At 43.7% G+C, this 26,364-nt stretch overlaps 1 protein-coding gene across 1 annotated transcript in view; it reads right to left on the bottom strand.

Annotated features, from left to right (window-relative positions):
* The window catches only part of TRPM3 (transient receptor potential cation channel subfamily M member 3), a 492,536-nt gene that overhangs the window by 51,463 nt on the left and 414,709 nt on the right, over positions 1-26,364 (bottom strand). The window contains exon 20 of the mRNA XM_033962555.1: positions 9,818-10,069. Coding sequence (XP_033818446.1) covers positions 9,818-10,069 — 252 coding nt within the window. The remainder of the gene's footprint in view (positions 1-9,817; positions 10,070-26,364) is intronic.

The raw sequence follows: 26,364 nt of genomic DNA, 5'->3' as shown, positions 1-26,364 counted from the left end.
TTATTTTCTCATTTGAAAAAAAGTAAAAATCAAGAAAACGATGGTCTCTCTGGCTCAGGATTTGTGTGGAAGAGGCCAGTGTCGACTTTCAAAGTATTTCTTCAGCCCCTGCATACTGACTGGTGTAAAGTATGTCCGCCTCGGGGGGGGGGGGAGGGAGGGAGGAAGAGAGAGAGCGAGCTTTGGGCGTCCAGCAGCCGCCGCGATCGACATCCGCCTCGGGCCGCCGCGGCCGACATCCATCTCGGCGGGGGGGGGGGAGGCAGGAAGAAGACCGTAAGCCGCGCATGCGCACTTCCTAGTTACAGCTCACGGAAAACGGACGCACGCATAGGAACTGCGCATGCGTGGCTTACCGTTTTATTATATTAGATATGTATATTATATAGCACTTTTGACAGATGTGAAAATTCAATAAAGATTAAAAAAAAAAGCTACTAGAAACTCCTTTTTTTAAAAGAGGAATCTGAGAACTGTCCGAAGACTGTGGCTGCCATACTTCATGAGGAGTGTAAAACACAGACCAGATGCTCTGCAGAGTAGGATAGTTGGCATATTTCAGAACATTTAAGAGAGCCGAGAACTGGAAAACATCTAAGAATGATATCACTTTGTGAGGCAGAGCAAAGATGACTGAGCTAATGCATGTTCTTTTTTCCTGTCTCTTAGAACACACAGAAGAGTTTCACAACTCTAGTAAAAATAGAAGCAAGCATTCCACTTAACATATGCCATGGCCTTGTTTTTCAGCAATTTAGGTATAAGTCAGTATAGTCCAGAGGCTTGATTTATGCATTTAAGAACATAAGAGTTGCCATACTGAGTCAAACCGAAGATTTATCGAGCTCAGTATCCTGTTTCCAACAGTGGCCAATCCCGGTCAAAAGTACAGAAAAGAGTAAAACAGATTTTATGCTGCTTATCCTATCAAGCTTTTAAATAAAACATAAATAAACAATGGGTTTTCCCAAGTCCATCCTAATGGCTTATGGACTTTTCTTTTAGGAAATTTTGCAAACCTTTTTTTAAACCCTGCTAAGCTAACTGCTTTCACCACTCCCCTGCTGGTCTCTGCACCCAGCCTCCCTCCTACCCTGCCTTGAAAGGTTCTATACCATGTCCCACTCCCTCCTGATGCCTTACAGGTCTCCTCCATGCCTGCCTTAACTCCTGGTGATCCAGTGGAGGGCTGGGACAGGAGGGTTCCCTTCCACCTCCTGTCCTGACCGACTCTCAGATGTTTTACCTTCTTCCACTGTCCCCCACATACATTTCGAATCCCTTGTGGTCCAGCAGTGAACCACGGCAGGAGCGACTTTCCTTCAAGTGCTAGCTGATTATGTTGTGGTGAGTTCTCACTAGGGCAGAAGACGGAAGGGATCCCTCCTGTCTGGCCCACTGCTGGTCACCAGGTCTTACGAGAGGCCCGGCAGAGGCCTGCAACAGGTTTGGGAGGGGGGGGGGGGCGGGTCAGCACTGACCTGAATATAAACCAAGACCCCCATTTTTGGGCCATTTTTTTGGCCCAAAAATCTAGGTTTATGTTCGAGTATATACAGTTCCTGGATATTCAGTGCATGAAATTCCAGGCATAAAACCAGCAGTCGTGTAAAAATTCATTTACTGCTGCTGGCTGATTATTTACCTTAAAGGGTCCAATTTTACAAGCATAAACTCATAGGAGCCTAAAATCCTTTGACTATTGGACCCCTATGGCTCTGATTCTATAAAAAGAATCTAACATGTAAGAGCCATTGAGCAAGATTGTCAATTATTTTAATTTTTTTTAATTTAAATTATTTCTTATATACCGCTATACCGTGAGGTTCAAAGCGGTTTACAATAAAGATGCATTAAAGATACAATAAAATAAATATAAATAAAGATAGGTACCTGGAAGTTCTCTAACTGTCCCAAAGGCTCACAATCTAACTAAAGTACCTGAGAAAACAATTATTTAAAAAAAAAAAATTAAAGTAAATTCCAGTCAGACAATAGGATCTGATCCTTCAGGTACTGTTTATAGAATCACGCCTAGTGGCGCTTCAGTCTAAGGATCTGGTAGGCGCACTCCTATTAAGGCTAGGGTTTTCTTGATTTAAATGAGTGCACCTAAGTTAGATACCTACTGCCAGCTAAGTCAAACCACACCCCAAATCCACCCCAACCATGCCTGCTTTCTGGTAGTTACCTACCAGATAACTAATTTTTTTAAAAATCATTTTTTAATTGTTTATTAATGGTGCTTTCAATTAACGGCGCTGATCGAGCCAATTAAGAAAATTATGTTTGGGGCCTAGATTGGCTCAGCGCATTAATCTAGTTGCCTAACCTTAGGGTTCCTTTTACAAAGGCGCGTTGGCGGTTTAATACGCATAATACTACGTGCTAAACCGCCAGCCGCGCTAGCTGCTACCACCTCCTCTTGAGCAGGCGGTAGTTTGTAGGCCAGCGCAGGGGTTAACGCGTGATAAAAGGAGCCCTTAGGCACCTTTTATAGTATCAGGGCCCATGCGTCTAATAATAATGGTGAAAACGATGATGGCACACAAATTAAAAAGAAGAGGTATAGAAACAATTTGAAACTGAAACTGAGTGAGGATGTCAGTTTGCTCGAGCTTCATTTTCTCAAGATATGATGGGGAAATCTTTCTGGCTTTTGCCAAGACACTCCCAAAAAAAGCAGCAAAGTGGGCTGGAAAAATTTGCTTCAGTTATTTTTTAAAATTCAGAACAGATCCACAGTCCAAGAAAAATAGTTTCGCATTTTTCAAAACTCTTAAGCAGATTCACTTTGGATTCCTTAAAAAAAAGAACAAACATACTAATTTGATAAACCTGTGAGATTTTTCCAGGTCCATCGTCTGCTCAACAAACTTGTTTTGAAGATGTTTGCACATTTCTTCTTGCATGTTTAGAGAGTTACATGAATATAGTGTTGTCACAGTTGGATGAAAGCTTTGCTCCCAATCTTTAAAACGTTCCCAACTTGCCCAATTATACCCAAGAGCCGGAAGTCGATATTCATTGACACTAAGGGGGGGAATTCATCAAGGGGCATTATGGCTTTAACGTGTGTTAAAGGAATTGGCATGTGCTAAGTGCCAAAGCCTCATTCTATTCCTATGGGCCTCTAGCATTTAGCGCGCATTAAAGCCATAACGCCCCTTGATGAATTCCCCTTTTAACCAGTTCGTGCCACTGAATTTGTCCAGTTACTCATTCATTCCCTAACTGAATAGAAACATAGAAAGTTGATGGCAGAAAAGGGCTAAAGCCCATCAAGTCTGCCCACTCTACTGACCCCCCATTAGGTCTGGGTGCTAATGTCCTAGATCCTTATCTCGACCCTTGCAAGGATCCCACGTGGATGTCCCATATATTCTTAAAGTCAAGCACGCTGGTGGCCTTGACCACCTGTACTGGAAGCTTGTTCCAGTGATCTAACACTCTTTCTGTGAAGAAATACTTCCTGGTGTCACCATTAAATTTCCCTCCTCTGAGTTTGAGCGGGTGTCCCCTTATGACCGAGGGTCCTCTGGGAAAGAAGATGTCGTCTTCCCCTTCGACACGTCCTGTGATGTATTTAAATGTCTCAATCATGTCCCCCCTTTCCCTGCGTTCCTCTAGAGTGTAGAGCTGCAATTTGTTTAGTCTTTCTTCATACGCGAGACCTTTGAGCCCCGAGATCATCCTAGTTGCCATCCGCTGAACCGACTCAACTCTAAGCACGTCTTTACGGTAATGTGGCCTCCAGAATTGCACACAGTATTCCAGTTGAGGTCTCACCAAGGTTCCGTATAGGGTAGAGGTGGGCCAGGGATACAGTTAGGGTAGCGTGCCAATTTAGCCAGTTGGTGGCGATTATCAGTCCGATAAGAAGCTAAGTAACTGTATAAAGTTAGGACAGCAGAACAGCTGTCTTAACGTTGGGGTCCTTTAACTAAAATGTGTTAAAAAATGAGCTTAGTATGTTTTAAGAAAGGACTTTTCTGCACACTAAGCACATTTATAACGTGGTGGTAAAATAGCTCCTCTTTTGTTTATTTTGTTATAGGTCCCATACTAATCTGTCCATTACTGCGCAAGACCTGCAGCAAATTAATCTGGGAGCGCTTACCGCCTCTGGTTTAAGAGGAACAATGTGTTCTCACATTAACCCTTTGTTAACCTGTTAGCGTATGCTAATCCTAATATGCCAGCTGGTTGATGTTTCCATGCCCATTCTCTGCACATTACATGCCTGTTAACTTTTTGAAAAAAACTAAGCCCCCCCTTCTTTTATTAAACTGCGCTAGCAGTTTCTAGTGCGGGGAGCCACGCTGAACGGCCCGCGCTGCTCCCGATGCTCATAGAGTTCCTATGAGCGTCGGGAGGAGTGCGGGCCATTCAGCGCGGCTCTCTGCACTAAAAACTGCTAGCGCAGTTTAATAGAAGAGGGGGTATGTAATATGTGTGTTAGTGCATGCAGACAAATTGCCATAAAATGCCTTAACGTGTTTTCCAGTTTGCCTTTTCTCATGTGCTAAAGCCCCTAATAGATGCCGAGTTAACCCTGCACTGATCTGAAAATTAGACAGTGCCTAATTAACTTCTGGGTCAGCGCACATACCCAGCTATTCAATGCTGGGAGTTGCACATGCCCCAGCATTGAATAACAGGGTTCATCTTGGAAGCAGCTTACCAGCCATTTACTACCATACTCTCAATCTTTAATCACAGTGGCAAATGGTGTTTTAAAACCCCCACATATGAGTCCCTTTCACTAAAGGGCATTAAGCCAAGATGCATCTGAATGCAGGAAAGACAGGCTACTGCAAAATGCATTAAAGTATTTTACTGTATTTTGCCTGTTAGTGCACACTACAAGTAAATCATGCACTATTTAAAAAAATATATATTTTTGAAGAAGGAGTGCCATGGGCAGAAAATGGGTGTGGAAGTATTAACTAACTAGTGCATTTTCATTAGTCTGCACTAACTGGCTAATGTAGAGTTCGCCTTATTTTTGGCTTAAAAAAATGGGAGCACATTACTCCTTTTTATCTGAAACTACATTGGCTACCGATAGAGTCTAGAATTTTATTTAAATTTTCATGCATCTGTTAAAAATCAGTTTCTGGTTTGTCACCAGGTTATCTTGTGCCTCATTTTCTTGAAGCAGCCTACGGGCGAAGCATGTCGAAACGACAGGTCCCTTCCCGATGTGAACAAGAGAACAAGCACTAAGATAGAAAGATATGTTTTAACGCTAAAAGTTTAAAGTTTATTAACTTTTATAAGTGACAAGATATAGATAGAGCACAGAGCACTTTAAAGCTTAAGAAAAAACTAAGAAAAAATATGAAAAAAGCAACAATGGGGCTGGTGAGGAAGCCATGGCCACAAATACATTGGTAGCCATAGAAAACATTTGGCTAACCATTGGCATATCAGAAGCCCTTGAAAAATGAGAAAAAGGAGTTTAAGAATGAATGTTTTACATAAGAGTTTATTTTTCTTTGAGTCACGCTAATAAGATTACACGCAGAGTGCACTTGTTTACATATCCCTCCATAAAACCTTGTCGCTACAAAAAGTTCTTTGAGAGAACCCTCTCATTTCAGGCCGCCAAACTGAATTTATGGCTTGGAAAAATTATGTTAGAGGTCTCTTCCTATTTTGATTTTAGAAAATTGTTAAAGATACAACTTTTCGATAGGTTGATTTCTTAATGCATCCTGTTTTATTTCTTAACAAGTTTTTTCAGATTTTAACCTGATGTGTTTTATCTGCATTGTATGTATCAGCTCAGCCTGTTAGGTTGGTATTTTAAATGAATTCTGTTTTTTAACTGTTAATAAGTTTCTCTTATTCTAATCTGTTGTATTTTATCTGCTTCGCATGTACTAGCTCTGTTTGTTGTGAACCGCCTAGAACTTTTTTCGGTATGGCGGTATATAAGAATAAAATTATTATTATTATTATTAACAAGGGAGCTCTTAGGCCCTGATTCTATAAATGGCGTCTAAAAATGAGTCTCCAAAGAATGCAATGCATAGCAGCTGTCAATCTTTAGTTAGGCACCTTTTATAGAATTTTGCCAAGTGATTCTTAAATTAGAATGTGTGCCAGGGTTTTCTTGGCCTACTGGCGCCTAAGTCCAATAAAGGCAATTACTTGGAAACATGCTGAAGATCCACCCAAGATCTGCCTTTACCCACACCCTTTTTCTGGTAGGCGCCTCGGGCTAGGTGCCTACCCCAAATTGGTAGGTGCCTACCAATTTTGGCAGCTAAGTAGCAACTAATTTTAATTTATGCCAGAGGTTGTGATAAGAGTGGATAGCTTAGCTGGCTTTAAGAAAGGTCTGGACAATTTCCTGGAGGAAAAATCCATAGTCTGTTATTGAGAAAGACATGGGGGAAGCCCTGGATCGGTAGCTTGGAATATTGCTACTCTTGGGTTTTGGCCAGGTACTAGGGACCTGGATTGGCCACTGTGAGAATAGGCTACTGGGCTTGATGGACCATTGGTCTGACCCAGTATGGCTATTCTTATGTTCTTATTGAGCCAATTAAGCTTGTCATCAGTGCCGATTACGTTAATTATAAAATTAAGTTAGGTGCCTAAATCGGCTAGGTGGCTAGCTTTAGGCATCTTTTATAGAATCTGGCCTTACTGCCTCCTAAATAGGAGACATTAAGGGCCTGATTCTCTAAAAGTGCGTCCCGATTTTAGGCAGCTGTAGGCGTCCTACAGCTGTCTAATCAGCCAATCAGGATGCACGTTTTTTTAAAAAAATGCTCCCCAGGCAGGCCGCCTATATTGAAGGCGAGGCCCGCAAGACACCTAGGCCCTAATTCTGTATAGGACGCCCGGGAGAGGCGTCCTATTCAGAATCGGCCTAAACTAAACCCCGATTCTGTAAACCGGCGTCCATGTTACAGACGCGTGTTAGAGAAACGGGTTAGATTAGACACGGCCCGCTACACTTATTGCGGCAAGGAATCTCTCTGCCGCTATAAGTATAGCGGGCCGCGGCCCCCTGACCAGGAGGGTGCCCAAACCCTCTGCCCGAAGACGCACCCCCCCCACTACCGACCGCCCCCCCGACATTACCGATCTCCCCCCTCCTCCCCCCGACAATATCGATAGCTGGCAGGAGGGTGCCCAATCCCTCCTGCCCGAAGACGCACCCCCCTCCCCGGCGCTAACAACCCCCAAACCTCCACTCCACCAAACCTGTTCTTAGAAGGGTCTTGCACGTCTTGAGCCGGCAGGCACGCCTCGTCGAAATGAAGCAGGCCCGCCCCTTCCCAGCCCATCCCGCCGAAGCCTAAGGCCTGATTGGCCCAGGCTCTAGAAGCCTGGACCAATAAGGCCTTAGGCATAGCAGGTCCGCCCATCCCCACTAAGTCTAAGGTCTGATTGCGTCTTCGGGCAGAGGGTTTGGGCACCCTCCTGGTCAGGGGGCTGCGGCCCGCTATACTTATAGCGGCAGAGAGATCCCTTGCCGCGATAAGTATAGCGGCCGCGTCTACTTGCAATGTAGGCCAGCATTTTGCTGGCCTACATTTTAAGCTTCTCCTCTACTAGGGAGACGCATAGGGCCGCCTAGGTTCAGCCTAAGGCCCGCCTAAGGCCCTTAGACGAGCTTAGGCATCTTGCGGGTCTCCCTAGGCTCCCGGAGGTGCCTTCAGGCTTGCCTGGGGAGCATTTTTTTTAAAAAAACGTGCATCCCGATTGGCTGATTAGACAGCTGTAGGACGCCTAACATCGGGATGCACTTTGGAGAATCAGGGCCTAAGGGCTTCTATGCTAGGCCCCCTTTTGTCAAGCCGCTTTAGGGTTTTTTATCATCCGCTGCTGCAGTAAAAACGCCGACGCTCATAGCAATTCTATGCATATTGGAGCTTTTACCACAGCGGCTGGCGATAAAAAAACCCTAACACGGTTTGATAAAAGGGGGCCTTAACTTTTTACAGGTATTGCACGCTAATGAGAACATTAGTGTACAACCTGAAAGACTTTTTTTTTTTAAGCCTTAAATTATGCCATGTTAAATCTGGGCTTAATACATGGGAAAGTCCCTCATTCAGACATGCTAAGCAGAGATTTCAGGACTACTATAAAGATAGGGGGAAACACTGAGTACAGTGGAACCTTGGTTTACGAGCATAATTTGTTCCAGAAGCATGCTCGTAAACCAAATTGCTCATATATCAAAGCAAGTTTCCCCATAGGAAGTAAGGGAAACTGCTTTGATTGGTTCCACCTCCTCTCCCCCCCCCCACGAGGCTACCGGCGCTGCTCCATTCTCCCCCCCCCTTGAGGAATCCGATGCTGTTCCAAACCCCCTCCCCGCGATCCAGCTTCCCCCCCCTGCGAACCATCATCCCCCCCCTCGCTCGTGTTGCCCCCCCCTCCCGAGCAGTCAATAACACCTTTTACCCGACTTAGCACCAGTGCCGGTGCCCGAAGATCCTCCCTCTTCTGGTGCGGCTGGGCGGTGTGTCGGAGATCCTCCTTTTTCTGGTCTGGGCTGGGCTGGACTGGCTTTGAGCATTTGCGCATGCTCAAAGCCTTCTGGTCTCGCTCTCTCCCAGACTGAGAGCGAGACCAGAAGGCTTTGAGCATGCGCAAATGCTCAAAGCCAGTCCAGACCAGACCAGACTAGAAGAAGGAGGATCTCCGACGCACCGCCCAGCCCAGGCCGCGCCAGAGGAGAGAGGATCTTCGGGTACCGGCACTGGTGCCAAGTCGGGTAAAGGGTGTCATTGATTGCTCGGGGGGGGGGGGGGAAGTAGGTTCGCGGTGGAGGGGGCAACGCGAGTGGTGGTGGGGGGAAATGCCGGATCGCTGGGGGGATGCCGGATAGCGGGGGGGGGGGGGAGGCAAGCTCGGTTTACGAGGCACCAAGTTTGCGAATGTTTTGCTCGTCTTGCAAAACACTCGCAAACTGGTGCACTCGTAAACCGAGGTACCACTGTATATGTAGACAGTGTTTGCCAGCAATGACTAAAGTGACAGCAGCCACTGTCCATTATAGTATAGTGATTTAAGCTAAGGACAGCATTTTTTTCTGGCCTGGCTTAAACGACCTAGCAACTTGGATAGAGGATGAATATTGCTGTTATCTGTATACCTGGGCAAAAGCACTTGATGTGCCCTCACTGTACATATAGGACTGAATTCTATAAATGGCACTGAAAAATCAGCACCAACTAAAAAAAAACGTGCAAAATGCTATTCTATAAACAGCGCTCAAACTTAGGTGCCATTTATAGAATAGTGCTTCCCACTGGGACCCGACCTAAATTAGGCACGGATCTCCCTTATTTTATAACTGCGCGTATAAATTACAGGAATGCCCCTGACCCTCCCATGGCTCTCTCATGCTCATGCCCCCTTTTTGGGGACGCAAGTAAAATTTACATGTGGATCAGGGCACGCAAATTTGCATGCGTAACTTTTAATTGAAACAAATTAACACTGATAATTGATTATTAGATCCCAGTTATCGGCGCTGATTGGCTCATTTATCAAATTAAATTTCATGCGCAAATTGGGCATGCACCCAAATTTGCATACACAATTTCTAGCACCGTTGATAGAGTTCGAGGATAGTGCTGGAGCGGGCTGAGGAAATTTTCTGCAGCACTTCTTAGCATGCTGCAAAAAATTAACTGATAGGTATTTATATGTATACCAGCTTCTACTACATGAATACATCCTTGTCAATAACGTGGGTTACAACAAAAACCCTCACCAAGCAACTCTTTGTATGGATTCTGGACTTTACAAGGGATAGAAGGAGTAACAAAATTATTCTCACCATTTTTCCAATCATCATAACATAGGGGCCCAGGTATTTGTTCACGCCAAAGATGTCCAACAGACGAATATACCAGTAGATGATGTTAACACAGTAAATAACTCGTCCGTAGCTACTGAACGGCTGCTCCTGCAGGCGAAGCACCATCCCGACAGAGAAGAGAAGGATGGAGATGAGGTCTGTAACGTTCCAGTACTCCTGGAGCCACACCTTCACTTTCTGTAGAAGCTTGCCAGGTTCTGACATCAAGATCTAAAATGAAGAGAACAAGAGGTTCAGAGACATTCCTCTGTTCTCTTCAGGAGTCCATGCAGAGGAGGAAATGAAACTCTAATGCCTCATTCATAAAAGCCTTTTTTTGCCATTTTGGGAGTAATTCTATAAGGAGCTGCCTATAATTAGTGACAAGTACCTGTATAAATGCCAGTGTTCTGACCACATATCTCCTTATTATCTCAAACTTCATTGACTGAAAATGGAAAACCGAGTTCTTTTCAAATATGGCTGACTCTTTTACAAAGTACTTGACGCATTACTACCCTCTTACCGTACTAACCTATTTTGCTTCTCCAGATCAGGTCGAACCACAAGACCTCACTCATTTTTTTCCTTTCCACCAGTTAAAGATATTACCCACAAAAGATTTGTGTCCAAACTCATTGCCTATCAAGCTGCTGCAAGAGACCCAGATTAGAGCCCTTTAGATCGCTCCTCAACCTCATATAAGCATTTTAGAAAATCCTTTAAAACATCTCTTTTCTCAAAATAAACAATCCTAATTTTAAAATAACTTTTCCTGTTGCTAAAATTTCTTCCATTCGTTCGTTCTTTTACTCCTTATGCTACAAATTTTATTTGCTATATCCTTGTAAACCGCTTAGAACTGTAAGGGTTATGCGGTATATTAATAAATAAATAATTATGTTATGTGGTTATGTTATGTTAAACTGTATGTGGCCGGACTGACAATGGAAAAATAGTCAGCATATGAAAAATAACAGCATATGAACAAACTCATGCAAGTTATACTTCTATTGCCAGACCTCAGACACCCAAGACACTACTTATTCTATTTTGTGTCCTTACTGGGGTGACATGTTCATCATCTATCTGATTTTATTTATATTAGTGCAGGTAAGACCCAGAATAACCAATGTGGTGCTATGATTGAATTTTAGGATGAGCACTTAGCTTATAGCCCGACTAATAAGAACAAGAGTGGTGTGGGGAGATCCTCCTTAAGAATCGGACCTATGAGATAATAATGGAATTTTGAACAGTATCAGCCCCTGAGGAAACTTGTAAGTGAATGGCTGGGTAGCCGCCGGGCTATAAGTAAGTGCTCTTCCTAAAATTTAATCATAGCACCACATTGGTTATTCTGGGTCTTACCTGCACTAATATACATAAAACCAGACTGATGATGAACATGTCACCCCAATAAGGACACAAAATAAAATAAGTAGTGTCTTAGGAGATTGAGGTCTGACAATAGAAGTATAACCTGCATGAGTTTGTTCAAAGTGTAGGTGGCAACATTCCAGCTACCAATCTTCTATGGAGCATGCTTTGCAGGTGGCCATTCATGTGGTCGGAGTTTGGGTGGAACAAGGTGGGGCACATGCATGCATAAATTACAGAATACTATGATTTATGTGCATACTTCCCATTGTGAGGCTCAAGGGTGAAAGGGGCAAATATGCAGTAATTGATAAGGATAAGGTAGAACTGCCTAGCAATTATTTCTATTCTGTGTTCACAGATGAAGGACCAGGGGTAGGACCGCAGAAAAGAAATGCAAATGGGAATGAACATGTGGTAGACTGGGAAAAATACTCAGAAGACTGTGTTTGTGAGGAACTAGCTAAATTAAAAACAGACAAAGCGATGGGGTCTGATGGGATACATCTGAGGGTACTCGAGGAGCTCAGAGAAGTTCTGGTGCCTCCATTGTCTCATCTTTTCAATGCTTCCTTACAATCTGGCATGGTCCTGGAGGACTGGAGAAGGGCGAATGAGGTTCCTCTGCACAAAAGCGGAAATAAAGAGGAAGTTGGGAATTATTGTCTGACCTCAGTAGTGAGTAAATTAATGGAAACATTTCTTAAGTGGAGGATAGTGAGTTTTCTAGAATCAAATGGACTGCAGGACCTGAGGCAGCATGGATTTAGGAGACGCAGGTATTGTCAGACAAATCTGATTGATTTATTTGACTGGGTGACCAAACAGTTGGATGCTAGATGTGGTGTAGTCAGACTTTAGCAAAGCCTTTGACCCGGTGCCACATAGGTGATTGATAAATAAACTGAGGGCAGATTTTCAAAACTAAAATCTGCCTTTAACATGCTGGTTCCAGCCGATTTAGCGTGCATGTATTGTAGTGGCGGATTATAAAAATGGCTTAGCGAGGTCGCTTCTGAGTTTTCTAGCAGTCTCTGATACTGCCATGCAAATATAGTACAATGAGGTCATTAATATTAAAATGATCACTCACGTACCGGCGCGGTAAGGAACCATCCTGGCGAAGTAAGTTGCAACTCCATTTCTGAGTTTGAAGTAAGTACACACATTGAAAACAATACTATAGGAGTCACACTAACTCAGGTGGGAAATTCTCCACAGGGACTTAGCAAACAAAAGATATAATAATAATAATAATAATAACTTTATTCTTATATACCGCCAGCAATCTTGCGACTTCTAGGCGGTTTACATTAAATAGAAACTGTAAATACAATAAATAATAGCTGTAGATACAATGAATAGAGCTGTACATACAACGAATTGAAGAGAATAACAGTGTGCATCTGATAATGTCATCATTAATAATAGTACCAACAGTTTGTGTGTAGGGTTAGGGTTAACATTTTACAAGTTCTGGTATATGATGATGTTACAAGGGGGAGGGCTATGTTATTTATGTACATTATTTATGTTATTTATGTACATTAATGCACACAGTTTAGGCAATAAAATTCTGGAATTGGAGACGGAAATAATGAACGCCGACCTAGACGTGGTGGCGATATACGAGACTTGGTTCACGGATTCACATGGGTGGGATATGGCTATACCAGGTTACAACTTACTTTGTCGAAACAGAGAGGGCAAATTAGGAGGAGGGGTAGCACTATACACTAAAGAGGACATCAAAGTTACCAGAATCGCAGATGTCAAGTACACTGGGGAATCCCTCTGGGTGAACCTGGCCAGGGGAAATGACAAATGCCTGTATCTTGGTGTAGTATACAGACCTCCAAGACAACAGGAAGACAAGAATATAGAATTAATCGAAGACATTGAGAACATCACTTTGCATGGGGACACAGTATTGCTAGGAGACTTCAATATGCCTGATGCAGATTGGAACAAACTTTCCGCTACGACCAGCGGCAGCAGAAGGCTATTAACCTCCATAAAGGGAGCATGACTCAAACAAATGGTATTGGAGCGTACTAGGGATCAGGCGATACTGGACCTGATACTCACCAACGGAGAAAACGTCTCAGAGGTTTCGGTAGGCGATACGCTGGCCTCCAGTGACCACAACATGGTATGGTACAACCTCAGGAAAGATTTCACTAGATCAAACACAGCAACAAAGGTCCTCAACTTTCGGGGCACTGACTTCAAACGCATGGGAGATTTCGTCCATCAGGTGCTGCAAAACCAAGCTGAAACCGATAATGTAGAGGCTATGTGGTCAACTCTGAAATCTACCCTACATGAAGCAACTAACCGCTATATAAAAACAGTAAGCAAACAGCGGAGAAACAATAAACCTCAGTGGTTCACTGCGGAGATCTCGGACCTTGTTAAAAAGAAGAAAAAAGCATTTATCTCCTGCAAACAATCAGGAAAAAGGGAGACAAAAGAAGACTATCTGGCCAAGTCTAAAGCTGTCAAAACAGCAGTCAGAGAGGCCAAACTCCGAATAGAAGAGAATCTAGCAAAGAACATTAAGAAGGGGGATAAATCCTTCTTCAGGTATATTAGTGACAGAAAAAGAAACACAGATGGGATAGTATGCCTTAGGAAACCAGACGGGAATTATGTAGAATCAGATTCTGATAAAGCTGAACTACTAAATGAATACTTCTGCTCAGTCTTTACCTGTGAGGTGCTGGGGTCCGGTCCACAGTTGCAGACAAGGGAAAGCTCGGAAGACCCTTTTCGAAATTTCGAGTTTATGCCCAGCAGTGTCTACTGTGAACTACCAAGACTCAAAGTGAACAAAGCCATGGGACCAGACAATCTACACCCCAGGGTGCTTAGAGAGTTGAGTGATGTCCTGGTGGAACCATTATCCGCGCTCTTCAATCTTTTTCTAAGTACAGGAAGAGTACCGTTGGACTGGAAAACAGTTAACGTCATTCCACTCCAGAAAAAGGGATGCAGGACGGAGGCTGCAAATTACAGACTGGTGAGTCTCACATCAATAATGAGTAAACTTATGGAAACATTAATTAAACATAAATTAGATACGATTCTGAACGAGGAGAATCTACGTGATCCCCATCAACATGGATTTACAAAGGGAAAGTCCTGCCAATCCAATCTAATCATCTTCTTTGACTGGGTAACAAGAAAGCTGGATATGGGGGAGTCCCTGGACGTTGTGTACTTGGACTTCAGTAAAGCTTTTGATAGCGTCCCACACCGAAGGTTATTGAGCAAGATGAGTTCGATGGGTTTAGGTGAAACATTAACTGCATGAGTCAAAGACTGGCTAAGCGATAGACTTCAGAGGGTGGTGGTTAACAGTACCCTCTCCGAAACGTCGGAGGTGATCAATGGAGTGTCGCAGGGCTCAGTCTTGGGCCCAATCCTATTTTACATTTTCGTAAGAGACCTGGCTCAGGGGCTTAAAGGTAAAATAACATTATTCGCCGATGACACCAAACTATGCAACATAGTAGGCAAAAGCACATTGCCTGACAGTATGACGTGGGACCTATTCTTACTGGAACATTGGTCCTCGACTTGGCAACTAAGCTTCAATGCCAAAAAGTGTAAGGTCATGCACCTTGGCAGCAGAAATCCTTGCATAACTTAGAAATCCTTGCAGAACTTACACCCTAAATGGTGAGACCTTAGCTAGGACTGCAGCAGAATGAGACTTAAGAGTGATCATTAGTGAAGACATGAAAACTGCCAATCAAGTGGAGAAAGCTTCATCCAAGGCTAGACAAATGATGGGTTGTATTCGTAGAAGTTTCGTCAGCCGGAAGCCCAAAGTCATAATGCTGTTGTACAGATCTATGGTGAGACCTCATCTGGAATATTGTGTACAATTCTGGAGGGCACATTACCAAAAAGATGTGCTGAGAGCTGAATCGGTACAGTGAATGGCCATCAGGATGGTCTCAGGACTCAAGGATCTCCCGTATGAGGAAAGGCTGAGTAAATTGCAGCTATACTCACTCGAGGAACATAGAGAGAGGGGAGACATGATTGAGAAGTTCAAATATATCACGGGCCGTATCGAGGTGGAAGATGATATCTTTTTTCTTAAAAGACCCATGGCCACAAGAGGGCATCCGCTGAAAATCAGGGGTGGGAAATTTCATGTCGACACCAGGAAATATTTCTTCACCGAAAGGGTGGTTGATCATTGGAATGATCTTCCACTGCAGGTAATTGAGGCCAGCAGCATGCCAGATTTTAAGAAAAATTGGGATAGGCATGTGGGATCTCTTAGGGCAGGGGTGTCCAATGTCGGTCCTCGAGGGCCGCAGTCCAGTCGGATTTTCAGGATTTCCCCAATGAATATACATGAGGTCTATTTGCATGCACTCTTTCATTGTATGCTAATAGATCTCATGCATATTCATTGGGGAAATCCTGAAAACACGACTGGATTGCGGCCCTCGAGGACTGACATTGGACACCCCTGTCTTAGGGGAAGAAGTTAGGGGGGGTGGGTCATTAGAGTGGGCAGACTTGATGGGCCTTGGCCCTTTTCTACCATCATTTTCTATGTTTCTATGAGTTTATTCTCTAACCTCATTGTGCCACATTTGCAGCCCAAATTTACTGACAGGTCTGAGCTGTCGTTGCCTTACTTTCTGATCCGTGCCTGAACACTGATTGGCTCAGGCACTGATAGGAAACTAAGGTTTGACAGTTCAGACCCTCCCCCACAAGCAAATTAAGATACAGTGGTACCTTGGTTTACGAGTGCACCGGTTTGCGAGTGTTTTGTAAGACGAGCAAAACATTCGCAAAATTGGCGCCTCGGAAACCGAGCGTGCTTCGATTTGCGAGTGCCCCCCCTGCGAACCGGCACCCTCCCCCCCGCGATCCGGCACCCCCCCGCCACCATCGGGCACCCCCCCCACCGCGACCTGAGGTCCCCCCAACCCACCCGAACCCTCTTCTTACTTTTCTGTAGCCTCCGCAGCGGTACCGGCATCAGCATGTCCTGTGCATGCCGGTGCCTGAAGATGTGCTTCCTGTGCTGGGCCTGAGAGTTCACGGTCGACGTGAGAGTTCACGTTCGACGTGAACTCTCAGGCCCAGCACAGGAAGCACATCTTCAGGCACCGGCACCACACACAGGACATGCTGGTGCCAGTGCCGCTGCGGAGGCTACAGAAAAGTAAGAAGAGGGTTCGGGTGGGTTGGGGGGACCTCAGGTCGCGGCGGGGGGGGTGCCCGATGGCGGCGGGGGGGCCGGATCGCAGGGGGGAGGGTGCCGGTTCGCGGGGGGGGCTTTGGGGGGAGCAGTGCCGGTTCTCGTGGGGGGGAGGGGGGAGCAGCGCTGCTGGCCTCGGGGGGGGGGGGGAACATATCAAAGCAAGTTTCCCTTACTTCCTATGGGGAAACTTGCTTTGATATACGAGCATTTTGGATTACGAGCATGCTCCTGGAACGGATTATGCTCGTAATCCAAGGTACCACTGTAATAATAAAAAGCAACAAAAAAATTAAACAAATTGAAGATCAGCAGGAAAGATGCCCACTCTCTTCTGCCGCATTGCATAAACACCCGACACTGCTAAGCCCCCCCCCATGCAAATTAAAATAATAATTAAAAAAAGAACCCAAATTGAAGTTTGGCAGGAGAGATGCCCACTCGTTCTTGCTATGTCGCTGATCCTAATAACAATCCCTCCCCCGCAGCAGGAGAGATGCCCACTCCTTCCTGCCACCAAGCAACACACACCCTGACACACCCCGAAGGCACGGGCGTGGGGGATGGGGGGTTGTATGGCAGCAGGAGAGAGTGGGCATCTCTTTCGCTGCTGAGGAGGTGAGATTTTGATATGAAGGAAAAATCTGGAAGGAGAGGGCATAGGATGAATTTAAGAGGTGATAGGTTCAGGAGTACAGTACTCCCCCGATATTCACGGGGGTTCCATTCCAGGAACCCCTGCGAATCTTGAAAAACCACAAATATGGTTTTTCATGGGGGAGACTAGAGAGGACAGCTAGAAAGGCAAGAGAGAGCAGCCGGAGCACTGGCAAGTGAAGGAAATCACTCGCTATATGCTCCGACTGCCTCTTCCTGCACTAAAATCGGGCCTTACCAATCAGGAGCTGCAATACAATACGAGAGCGAAATGGAGATCTTCTGTCAACAGCTGAGCTAAGTATTATGAAGTAAAAAAGAACGATAGCAAATAAAAAAAAACAAGTAAAAAAAGAACAAAAATAAAAAGTAGTCATTTAAAAAATTTATAAATTAAGAAAAAGAGAAGTAGTTGGATCAATGATAGTCCGCAAGTAGGCCAATAGCTAAGACTGGTTCTAACAGCAATTAACTGCGGGCCCTGGAGATCCATAGTCTCTATTTCAGATATGACTAAACAAAGATCTTCTTGATCTAGCATTTGCCTTTTATAGGAGATAGTAGTGGGTACCCTTGAAAAAAAAACAAAGGGGTAATATCTATTTGCATGCAAATAGATCTCATGCACACTCCTTGCTGAAATCCTGAAAACTAGATTGGTTTGTGGTTCTCAATGTGGATTTGGGAACCCCTGCTCTTTACAGCCAACACTAGGCAAAAAAGGAAAACTTTATATAGCTCTATATACAGTATTTTATATAATACGATTCTGCAGAGCATTTATAAAATATACCAAATAGTAGTGTTGCAGAGCCCTCTTGTGGCTATTAATTTATATTGTATCACCCAGTCAAGAAAAGCATTCTGAAAAATATTCTTGTCACACCCTCTGTAGAGGACTTGGTCAAGCAGGCAGAGTTGCTTAGGACCTGGATAGGTGGTCTGTTGGCTGAAGAAACCAGAACAACAAGAAAAGGCAAGGGGGATGTCTTTTCAACCATAAAGAAAGTCTTTATTTGAAGCAAAAATGTCCCCACAAGGATTCCAGTTTTGGCATTTAGAAGACGCCTTCTTCAGGGGACACCCAAACAAGCAGATTATCTAGAAGTTGCAGTCAAGGTGTATACTGGGGGAAACGCCTTCCATTTAGCTTCAAATAAAGACTTTATTTTTGATTGAAAAGACATCCCTCTTGCCTTTTCTTCTTGTACTCTTAGTATCTCAAGGCGAGGGGCTCTTCTGCCTATCTGACTGAAGAAATCAGTAATTCCTAACCAAGATGCATATACAAAAAGAAGTAGCTATGTGATGTACCTTTTCACCACTTTACTGGGTATTAAAACCAGACTTAAGATGTATAGTGAGGAGAGATACAGTATATGGCAGGGGTCCCCAAAATCAAGTCGGGTTTTCAGGATTTCCCCAATGAATATGCATTGAAAGCAGTGCATGCACATAGATCTCATGCTGAAACAAGGCTGCCCTGTGAACGATTGCTGAAACAAGGCTGCCCTGTGAACTTCTAAAAGCTAAGTTACTCACCATTTCATATTCTGCTCTTTTCACTGGTTTTCAGCATTATATCTGCTTAATTTCTCTTCTCCTCCCTGTTTCTTACTAAAAAAAATATAAAAAAGCACAAAAAAATCCTTCTCTTTCCTCTGTTAAATCTTATTTCTTCTTCCTGCAGTTTTGTTTAAAATACTGTGTTTTAGGTGGTATAGAGCCTATATTTCTGCCTTACTAGTAGTCTTACTTATAGTCCCACCAACCCCAGGGACCACTATTCATATATAGAGACCCATATAATCAGGACTTCACAACCAATCAAGATGACCTTTATTCTATGCAATCACTGTGGTGCTTTAATTCCAAGACATACTATTTGGAGGCTTAAGGCTTGCCCCATCTGTCTTCAACTTGCCAGTATTAAGGAGGAGCTCTGCAAACTTAAACAGGAATTGAATACAATTAAAGCAGCTTCCATCACTCCACAAAATCATACCAACTTACCACCTCTACCTCAAAGAATAAAACAGCCCAGGAATAAATGGGTCACAGTAGGCTCAGGAAGACTGCGACATGTAACACAGAAACATCCACCTTCACTAATATTACCTCTACAGAATTCCTTCGCTCCACTAGTGCACTGCGATATTCAGGAAAACAGAAGGGAGGTGGGACTGGAACCAATGAAGGAAACTCAAGAGAACAAGAGCACCCTAAGTACAAATAAAAAAGCCAAAAACAGAAAACTATTACTGTTGGGGGATTCCATCATCAGAGGCATTAACCTTGGAACACAGGGCGAGGAGTCCAAAATAGTGAAATGTCTTCCAGGATCCTCAGCTACCAGGAGTTCCAGGCAAATACTGACTATAATTAAGGAAGAAACTAAGGATTTTAACACTGATGTTGTTATCCATCTGGGAACAAATGACCTGGCCAACAACTCCACACTTGCAGCACAGAAAGCTTTTCGGGAGCTTGGTGAGGGCGTGAAACCTTTTGTAAAGACTTTAGCTTTTTCTGAAATACTGCCTGCATATGGAAAAGGAGAGCAAAGAATGAAAAACACAGAGGACTTTAATAGATGGCTCAGAGCCTGGTGTCATCAAGAAGGCTTCAGGTACATAGGAGGATGGGGAAATACATGGAAGGACAAGAAGCTATATTGCACTGATGGGCTACATATTACTACAGCAGGAAAAAGAAACCTTGCAGAGAAATTTAGACAATATTTTTCCAGGCATTTAAACTAGAAGGTGGGGGTGGTGTATGTACGAAGGACAATTATAGAGACCACCCCCGGCAAAAGAAAAGATGTGATAGTAGTAAAGGCTGCAACATAAGCAATATCAGCAACTCATTTCTTAGTATTGCAACGGAAAGTGAAACGAAACAAAAATCCATACGAAAAAGGAGATTATTGCTGAAAAATAGCTGGAAAGCGATGACCACAAATGCTCGCAGTCTAAGCAACAAAGTTCATGATCTGCAAGCCCTGATATTAGAGGCAGATCTAGATATTGTTGCTATCACAGAGACATGGTTCAGTGAATCACATGGATGGGATGCAAACATACCGGGATATAATCTTTTTAGGAAGGACAGAGATGGTCATAAAGATGGAGGAGTAGCTCTCTATGTAAAGATCAATATCCAAGCGACCGAAATGCAAGGGACCTGGGGAGAGGAAGAAGCGATATGGATTGCTCTGAAAAGAGAAGATGGAACTTCTATCTACGTGGGTGTAGTCTACAGACCTCCGACTCAATCGCAGCAAATTGATAAGGATCTGATTGTGGATATCCAAAAGTTTGGAAGGAAAGAGGAGGTTCTGCTGTTGGGAGATTTCAACCTGCCGGATGCGGACTGGAATGTTCCGTCTGCGGAATCGGAAAGAAGTAGGGAGATTGTGGATGCCTTTCAAGAGGCTCTGCTCAGACAAATGGTGACGGAACCCACAAGGGAAAAAGCGATATTGGATCTGGTCCTCACAAATGGAGAGAGTATCTCTAATGTTCGAGTGGGTGCTCACCTGGGTAGTAGCGATCATCAAATGGTTTGGTTTGATATAACGGCTAAAGTGGAGAGCGGCCGCACGATACTTAAAGTCCTAGATTTCAAACGTACGGACTTTAATGCAATGGGAAAGTACCTGAAGAAAGAGCTGTTAGGATGGGAGGACATAAGAGAAGTGGAAAGACAGTGGTCTAAGCTGAAAGGAGTGATAAAAATGGCTACGGACCTTTATGTGAAGAAAATCAATAAAAACAAAAGAAAAAGGAAGCCGATATGGTTCTCCAACCTAGTGGCTGAGAAAATAAAGGCGAAAGAGTTGGCGTTCATGAAATATAAAAAAACCCAAGAAGAGGAGAGCAGAAAAGACTACAGGGTGAAACTGAAAGAAGCCAAGAGAGAGATACGTTTGGCGAAGGCACAGGCGGAAGAACAAATGGCTAAAAATGTAAAAAAGGGAGATAAAAATTTTTTCAGATATATTAGTGAAAGGAGGAAGATAAAAAATGGAATTGCTAGGCTAAAAGATGCTGGGAACAAATATGTGGAGAGTGATGAGGAGAAAGCAAATGTGCTAAACAAATACTTCTGTTCTGTGTTCACAGAAGAAAATCCTGGAGAAGGACCGAGATTGTCCGGCAAAGTTACACGAGAAAATGGAGTAGATTCTGCGCCGTTCACGGAGGAGGGTGTTTATGAGCAACTTGAAAAACTGAAGGTGGACAAAGCGATGGGACCAGACGGGATCCATCCCAGGATACTAAGGGAACTCAGAGAGGTTCTGGCGAGTCCTATTAAAGACTTGTTCAACAAATCTCTGGAGACGGGAGTGATCCTGGGGATTGGAGGAGAGCGGATGTGGTCCCTATTCATAAAAGTGGTCACAGGGATGAAGCAGGAAACTACAGGCCGGTGAGCCTCACTTCAGTTGTTGGAAAAATAATGGAAGTGTTGCTGAAAGAAAGGATAGTGTATTTCCTTGAATCTAATGGGTTACAGGATCCGAGGCAACATGGCTTTACAAAAGGTAAATCGTGCCAAACGAACCTGATTGAATTTTTTGATTGGGTGACCAGAGAGCTGGATCGAGGACATATGCTAGATGTAATTTATTTGGATTTCAGCAAAGCCTTTGATACAGTTCCTCATAGGAGGCTGTTGAACAAACTTGAAGGGCTGAAGTTAGGACCCAAAGTGGTGAACTGGGTCAGAAACTGGCTGTCGGACAGACGCCAGAGGGTGGTGGTTAATGGAAGTCGCTCGAAGGAAGGAAAGGTGACTAGTGGAGTCCCTCAGGGTTCGGTGCTGGGGCCAATCCTGTTCAATATGTATGTAAGTGACATTGCTGAAGGGTTAGAAGGAAAAGTGTGCCTTTTTGCAGATGATACCAAGATTTGTAACAGAGTAGACACCGAAGAGGGAGTGGAAAATATGAAAAAGGATCTGCAAAAGTTAGAGGAATGGTCTAATGCCTGGCAACTAAAATTCAATGCAAAGAAATGCAGAGTAATGCATTTGGGGATTAATAATAGGAAGGAACCGTATATGCTGGGAGGAGAGAAGCTGATATGCACGGACGGGGAGAGGGACCTTGGGGTGATAGTGTCCGAAGATCTAAAGGCGAAAAAACAGTGTGACAAGGCAGTGGCTGCTGCCAGAAGGATTCTGGGCTGTATAAAGAGAGGCGTAGTCAGTAGAAGAAAGAAGGTGTTGATGCCCCTGTACAGGTCATTGGTGAGGCCCCACTTGGAGTATTGTGTTCAGTTTTGGAGACCGTATCTGGCGAAAGACGTAAGAAGACTTGAGGCGGTCCAGAGGAGGGCGACGAAAATGATAGGAGGCTTGCACCAGAAGACATATGAGGAGAGACTGGAAGCCCTGAATATGTATACTCTAGAGGAAAGGAGAGACAGGGGAGATATGATTCAGACGTTCAAATACTTAAAGGGTATTAACGTAGAACAAAATCTTTTCCAGAGAAAGGAAAATGGTAAAACCAGAGGACATAATTTGAGGTTGAGGGGTGGTAGATTCAGGGGCAATGTTAGGAAATTCTACTTTACGGAGAGGGTGGTGGATGCCTGGAATGCGCTCCCGAGAGAGGTGGTGGAGAGTAAAACTGTGACTGAGTTCAAAGAAGCGTGGGATGAACACAGAAGATTTAGAATCAGAAAATAATATTAAAGATTGAACTAGGCCAGTTACTGGGCAGACTTGTACGGTCTGTGTCTGTGTATGGCCGTTTGGAGGAGGATGGGCAGGGGAGGGCTTCAATGGCTGGGAGGGTGTAGATGGGCTGGAGTAAGTCTTAACAGAGATTTCGGCAGTTGGAACCCAAGCACAGTACCGGGTAAAGCTTTGGATTCTCGCCCAGAAATAGCTAAGAAGAAAAAAAAAAAAATAAATAAATTTTAAATTGAATCAGGTTGGGCAGACTGGATGGACCATTCGGGTCTTTATCTGCCGTCATCTACTATGTTACTATGTTACATATTCATTGGGGAAATCCTGAAAACTTGACTGGATTCGGCCTTCAAGGAGGGACTTTGGGGACCCCTGGTATATGGGATGACAACAGGGAGGCAAGCCAGGTAAAGAGGGGGGGGGGGGGGAAGCAAAAGTTACATTTTCATACATTATAATTATCCCCTATACCTTTAAATAAGCTATGAAAGATACTTTTAATAAGTTAGTATCAATGACAATATTATTTCACAAATTCTTCTGTATCTGAGATCTGGATTCCATATATGACAGACCAGAAACTAGGTAGTTACATAGTTTTTCACCAGTCTTGGTTTTGAATGTATACCACAAGGCAGTGTGGGAGTTATTTTTTCCAATTCTATCTTTAGAAACCCATACTGCAGATCCCATAATGCATTAGAACAGGATTGTCAGAAACCAGAAATGGTCTTAAAATCTCCCTGTTGGAATTGGGTAGCTTGGCAGCTCTGAGACTCAGTATAAATCCTAGACCTCCAGCTTTGTAACACAAACCAGAGTCCCTAACAATGAATCTAGGGCAGGGGTGAGAAACCATGGTCCTCAAGGGCCACAATCCAGGGGTTTCAAGATTTCCATAATAAATATCCATGAAATTGACTGCATGAACAGCTTCCATTCAATGCAAGTAGATTCCTGCATATTCATTGTGAAAATATTGAAAACCCAGCTGGGTTCTTTTTCCTCCCAGCTATATTACGGGTTCCTCTTTCCCACATGCATCACTTTGCACTTGCTCACATTAAACGTCGTCTGCCATTTTAATGCCCAGTCTCTCAGTCTCACAAGGTCCTCTTGCAATTTTTCACAATCCTCTTGCGATTTAACAACTCTGAACAACTTTGTGACATCAGAAAATTTAATTATCTCACTAGTTATTCCCATCTCTTGATCATTGTTAAAAAGTAGCAGTCCCAGCATAGACTCTTAGGGAACCCCACTATTTACACTTCGCTATTGAGAATATTGATCATTTAAAACTACTCTGTTTTTTATCTTTCAACCAGTTCTTAATCCATAGTAGGACTTTATCTCTTATCCTATAACTTTCTAATTTCCTCAAAAGTATTTCATGAGGTACTTTGTCAAGCGCCTTTTGAAAATCCAAATGTACAATATTAACTGGCTCACCTTTATCTATGTATTCATTCAACTCTTCAAAGAAAAGCAGTTTATTTATGAGGCAAGATCTCCCTCGACTAAATCCATGCTGGCTTTCTCTCATTAATCCACTCTTATGTATATTTTGTTATTTTGCTCTTTATAATAGTCTCTACCATTTTGCACGGCACCAGCGTCAACCTCACCAGTATATGAGTATAATTTCCAGGATCACCTCTGGAACTCTTTTTAAAAATTAGCATCACATTGGCCATCCTTCAGTCTTCTGGTACTATGCTGAATCTTAAGAAAAATAGCTCTACAAGTTCATTTTTCAATTCTATCAGCACTTTGGGATGTATACCATCTGGTCCAGGCGATTTGCTACTGTTCAGCTTGTCAAATTAACCCATTACATCTTCCAATGTTACAGAGATTTGTTTGAGTTTTTCTGATTCATCAGAATTGAATACCATTTCTGGTACCGGTAACTCTCCCACATCTTCCTCGGTGAAGACTAAAGCAAATAATTCATTTAGTCTCTCCTGTAGGGCTATGCCTGCACTACCATCTTAGGTTTTTGTGTCTAGTAATACAAATAATCAGTTTCACTCCTGCCAGCACACCCTGGAATTTTACATGCTGCTTGTCTGTCAGCCAGGCCAGCTTACCTAGTGAGGCCCCTCACTTCCAGAAGAATGTGAGATAAGGAAGGCTCCATCTCAGAACTGTAACAACCAGTGCTCAGCACCCTTATCTCTCTAGGGCGATTTATGCTGACATTTGACATTGCTATACAAAGTAGGGTAAATATAGTCGATTACTGATATTCAATTCATTAAAATGCTATACCAAGAATACCATAACATAAAATTAATTAAATATTTAATTTATTGATTTCTTTAATTCAATTCATATCCTAAAAACTAACAAAATTTATTTCATCTAGATTTAAAATCTAACATAACATGTAATATAAAGTGCAAAGTGCTACTAATAACAAAATCATAGGCTGGGGAAAGCTACATTGGCCAGAGACTTCAGGAGTTTGGTATGTGACCAGAGAATGCTCTGATTGGCCAGAGACATCGGTGACGTGAAGAAGAAAGAAGAACAAAGAATGTCTTCAGTCAGTGAACAGAATTATTGAGGAGCTGGAGGTGAAACAACAAACTGGGTGCTGGAGAGAAGATTGGAGTTTGAGTGAAGAGACTAAGGCAGTCTGGAGAAGAGTCTATGTTTAGACTGATGTGCCTTCCTGAGCTGCCCTAAAACCAGGTTCCAGGGAATAGTCTTCTTGTGCCTTGCTGCTCTAAAGAGAGACAAAGAGTGAGATTGTTCCAAGACAGAAAGTGGAACTTTAACACTGGTAATCAAAGGACTGACAGCTGTTGGTGCTGGCTTTCATCATTCCAAGAACTGATACCTGCGGCATGCTGTAATCAGTCTAAAAGCCACAGGACGGGGAAGGCAAGGGCTCACTGCCCGGGAGAGAGAGCGTCTGTCATTGGACTTCCTCTCTCTCTCTCCTTTCTTATTTGGACCCACTTCATAGGTCCTTCTTTACCCCTCTTTTCTGGGCACTGCTGGAGCAGTAGTTTTTTTTTTTCATTTTCTGAAGGTGTCCTCTAGTAACTTTTGTACTCTCTTTCTCTTCCTCCTGGGTCTGGGGCTCTTTCCTGCTGGCTGTGGACTGGGAGCAATCAGGGCCTACTTTTTTTTTGCCCCAGCCACAGTACTACTTCTCACTTTGGCAGCAGCTGCTCTTACTCTTAGACAACCACTGGGTCGCTGCTCTTCCTTAATACTGCAGATCATCAGGGCTCCCTTCTCTTTGCTGTTGCTACTTTCCCTGCTGTCAGTTTTCTCAGCACTATAGCATGCCAACTTCCTTCATCTCCCCATTGGGCTGCAGTTGCTACTCTCCCATGGTTTTATAGCTGCCAGGACTAGGTTTACCAGATATCCTGATTTCCCTGGACATGTCCTCCTTTTGGCGGTCTATCAAGGCGTCCGGGCGGCTTTCCTATTTGCCCTCATTTGTTCGGGTTTCAACGTTTAGGGGGTGGTAGCGGCAGTGATGGAGGGTGGCAGCGACAGCAATGAAGGGTGGCTATGTGGCAGG

Source organism: Geotrypetes seraphini, chromosome 1, assembly GCF_902459505.1.
Source record: "Geotrypetes seraphini chromosome 1, aGeoSer1.1, whole genome shotgun sequence".
NCBI classification, from domain to species: domain Eukaryota; kingdom Metazoa; phylum Chordata; class Amphibia; order Gymnophiona; family Dermophiidae; genus Geotrypetes; species Geotrypetes seraphini.
This window is presented reverse-complemented; position numbering and strand designations above follow the sequence as displayed.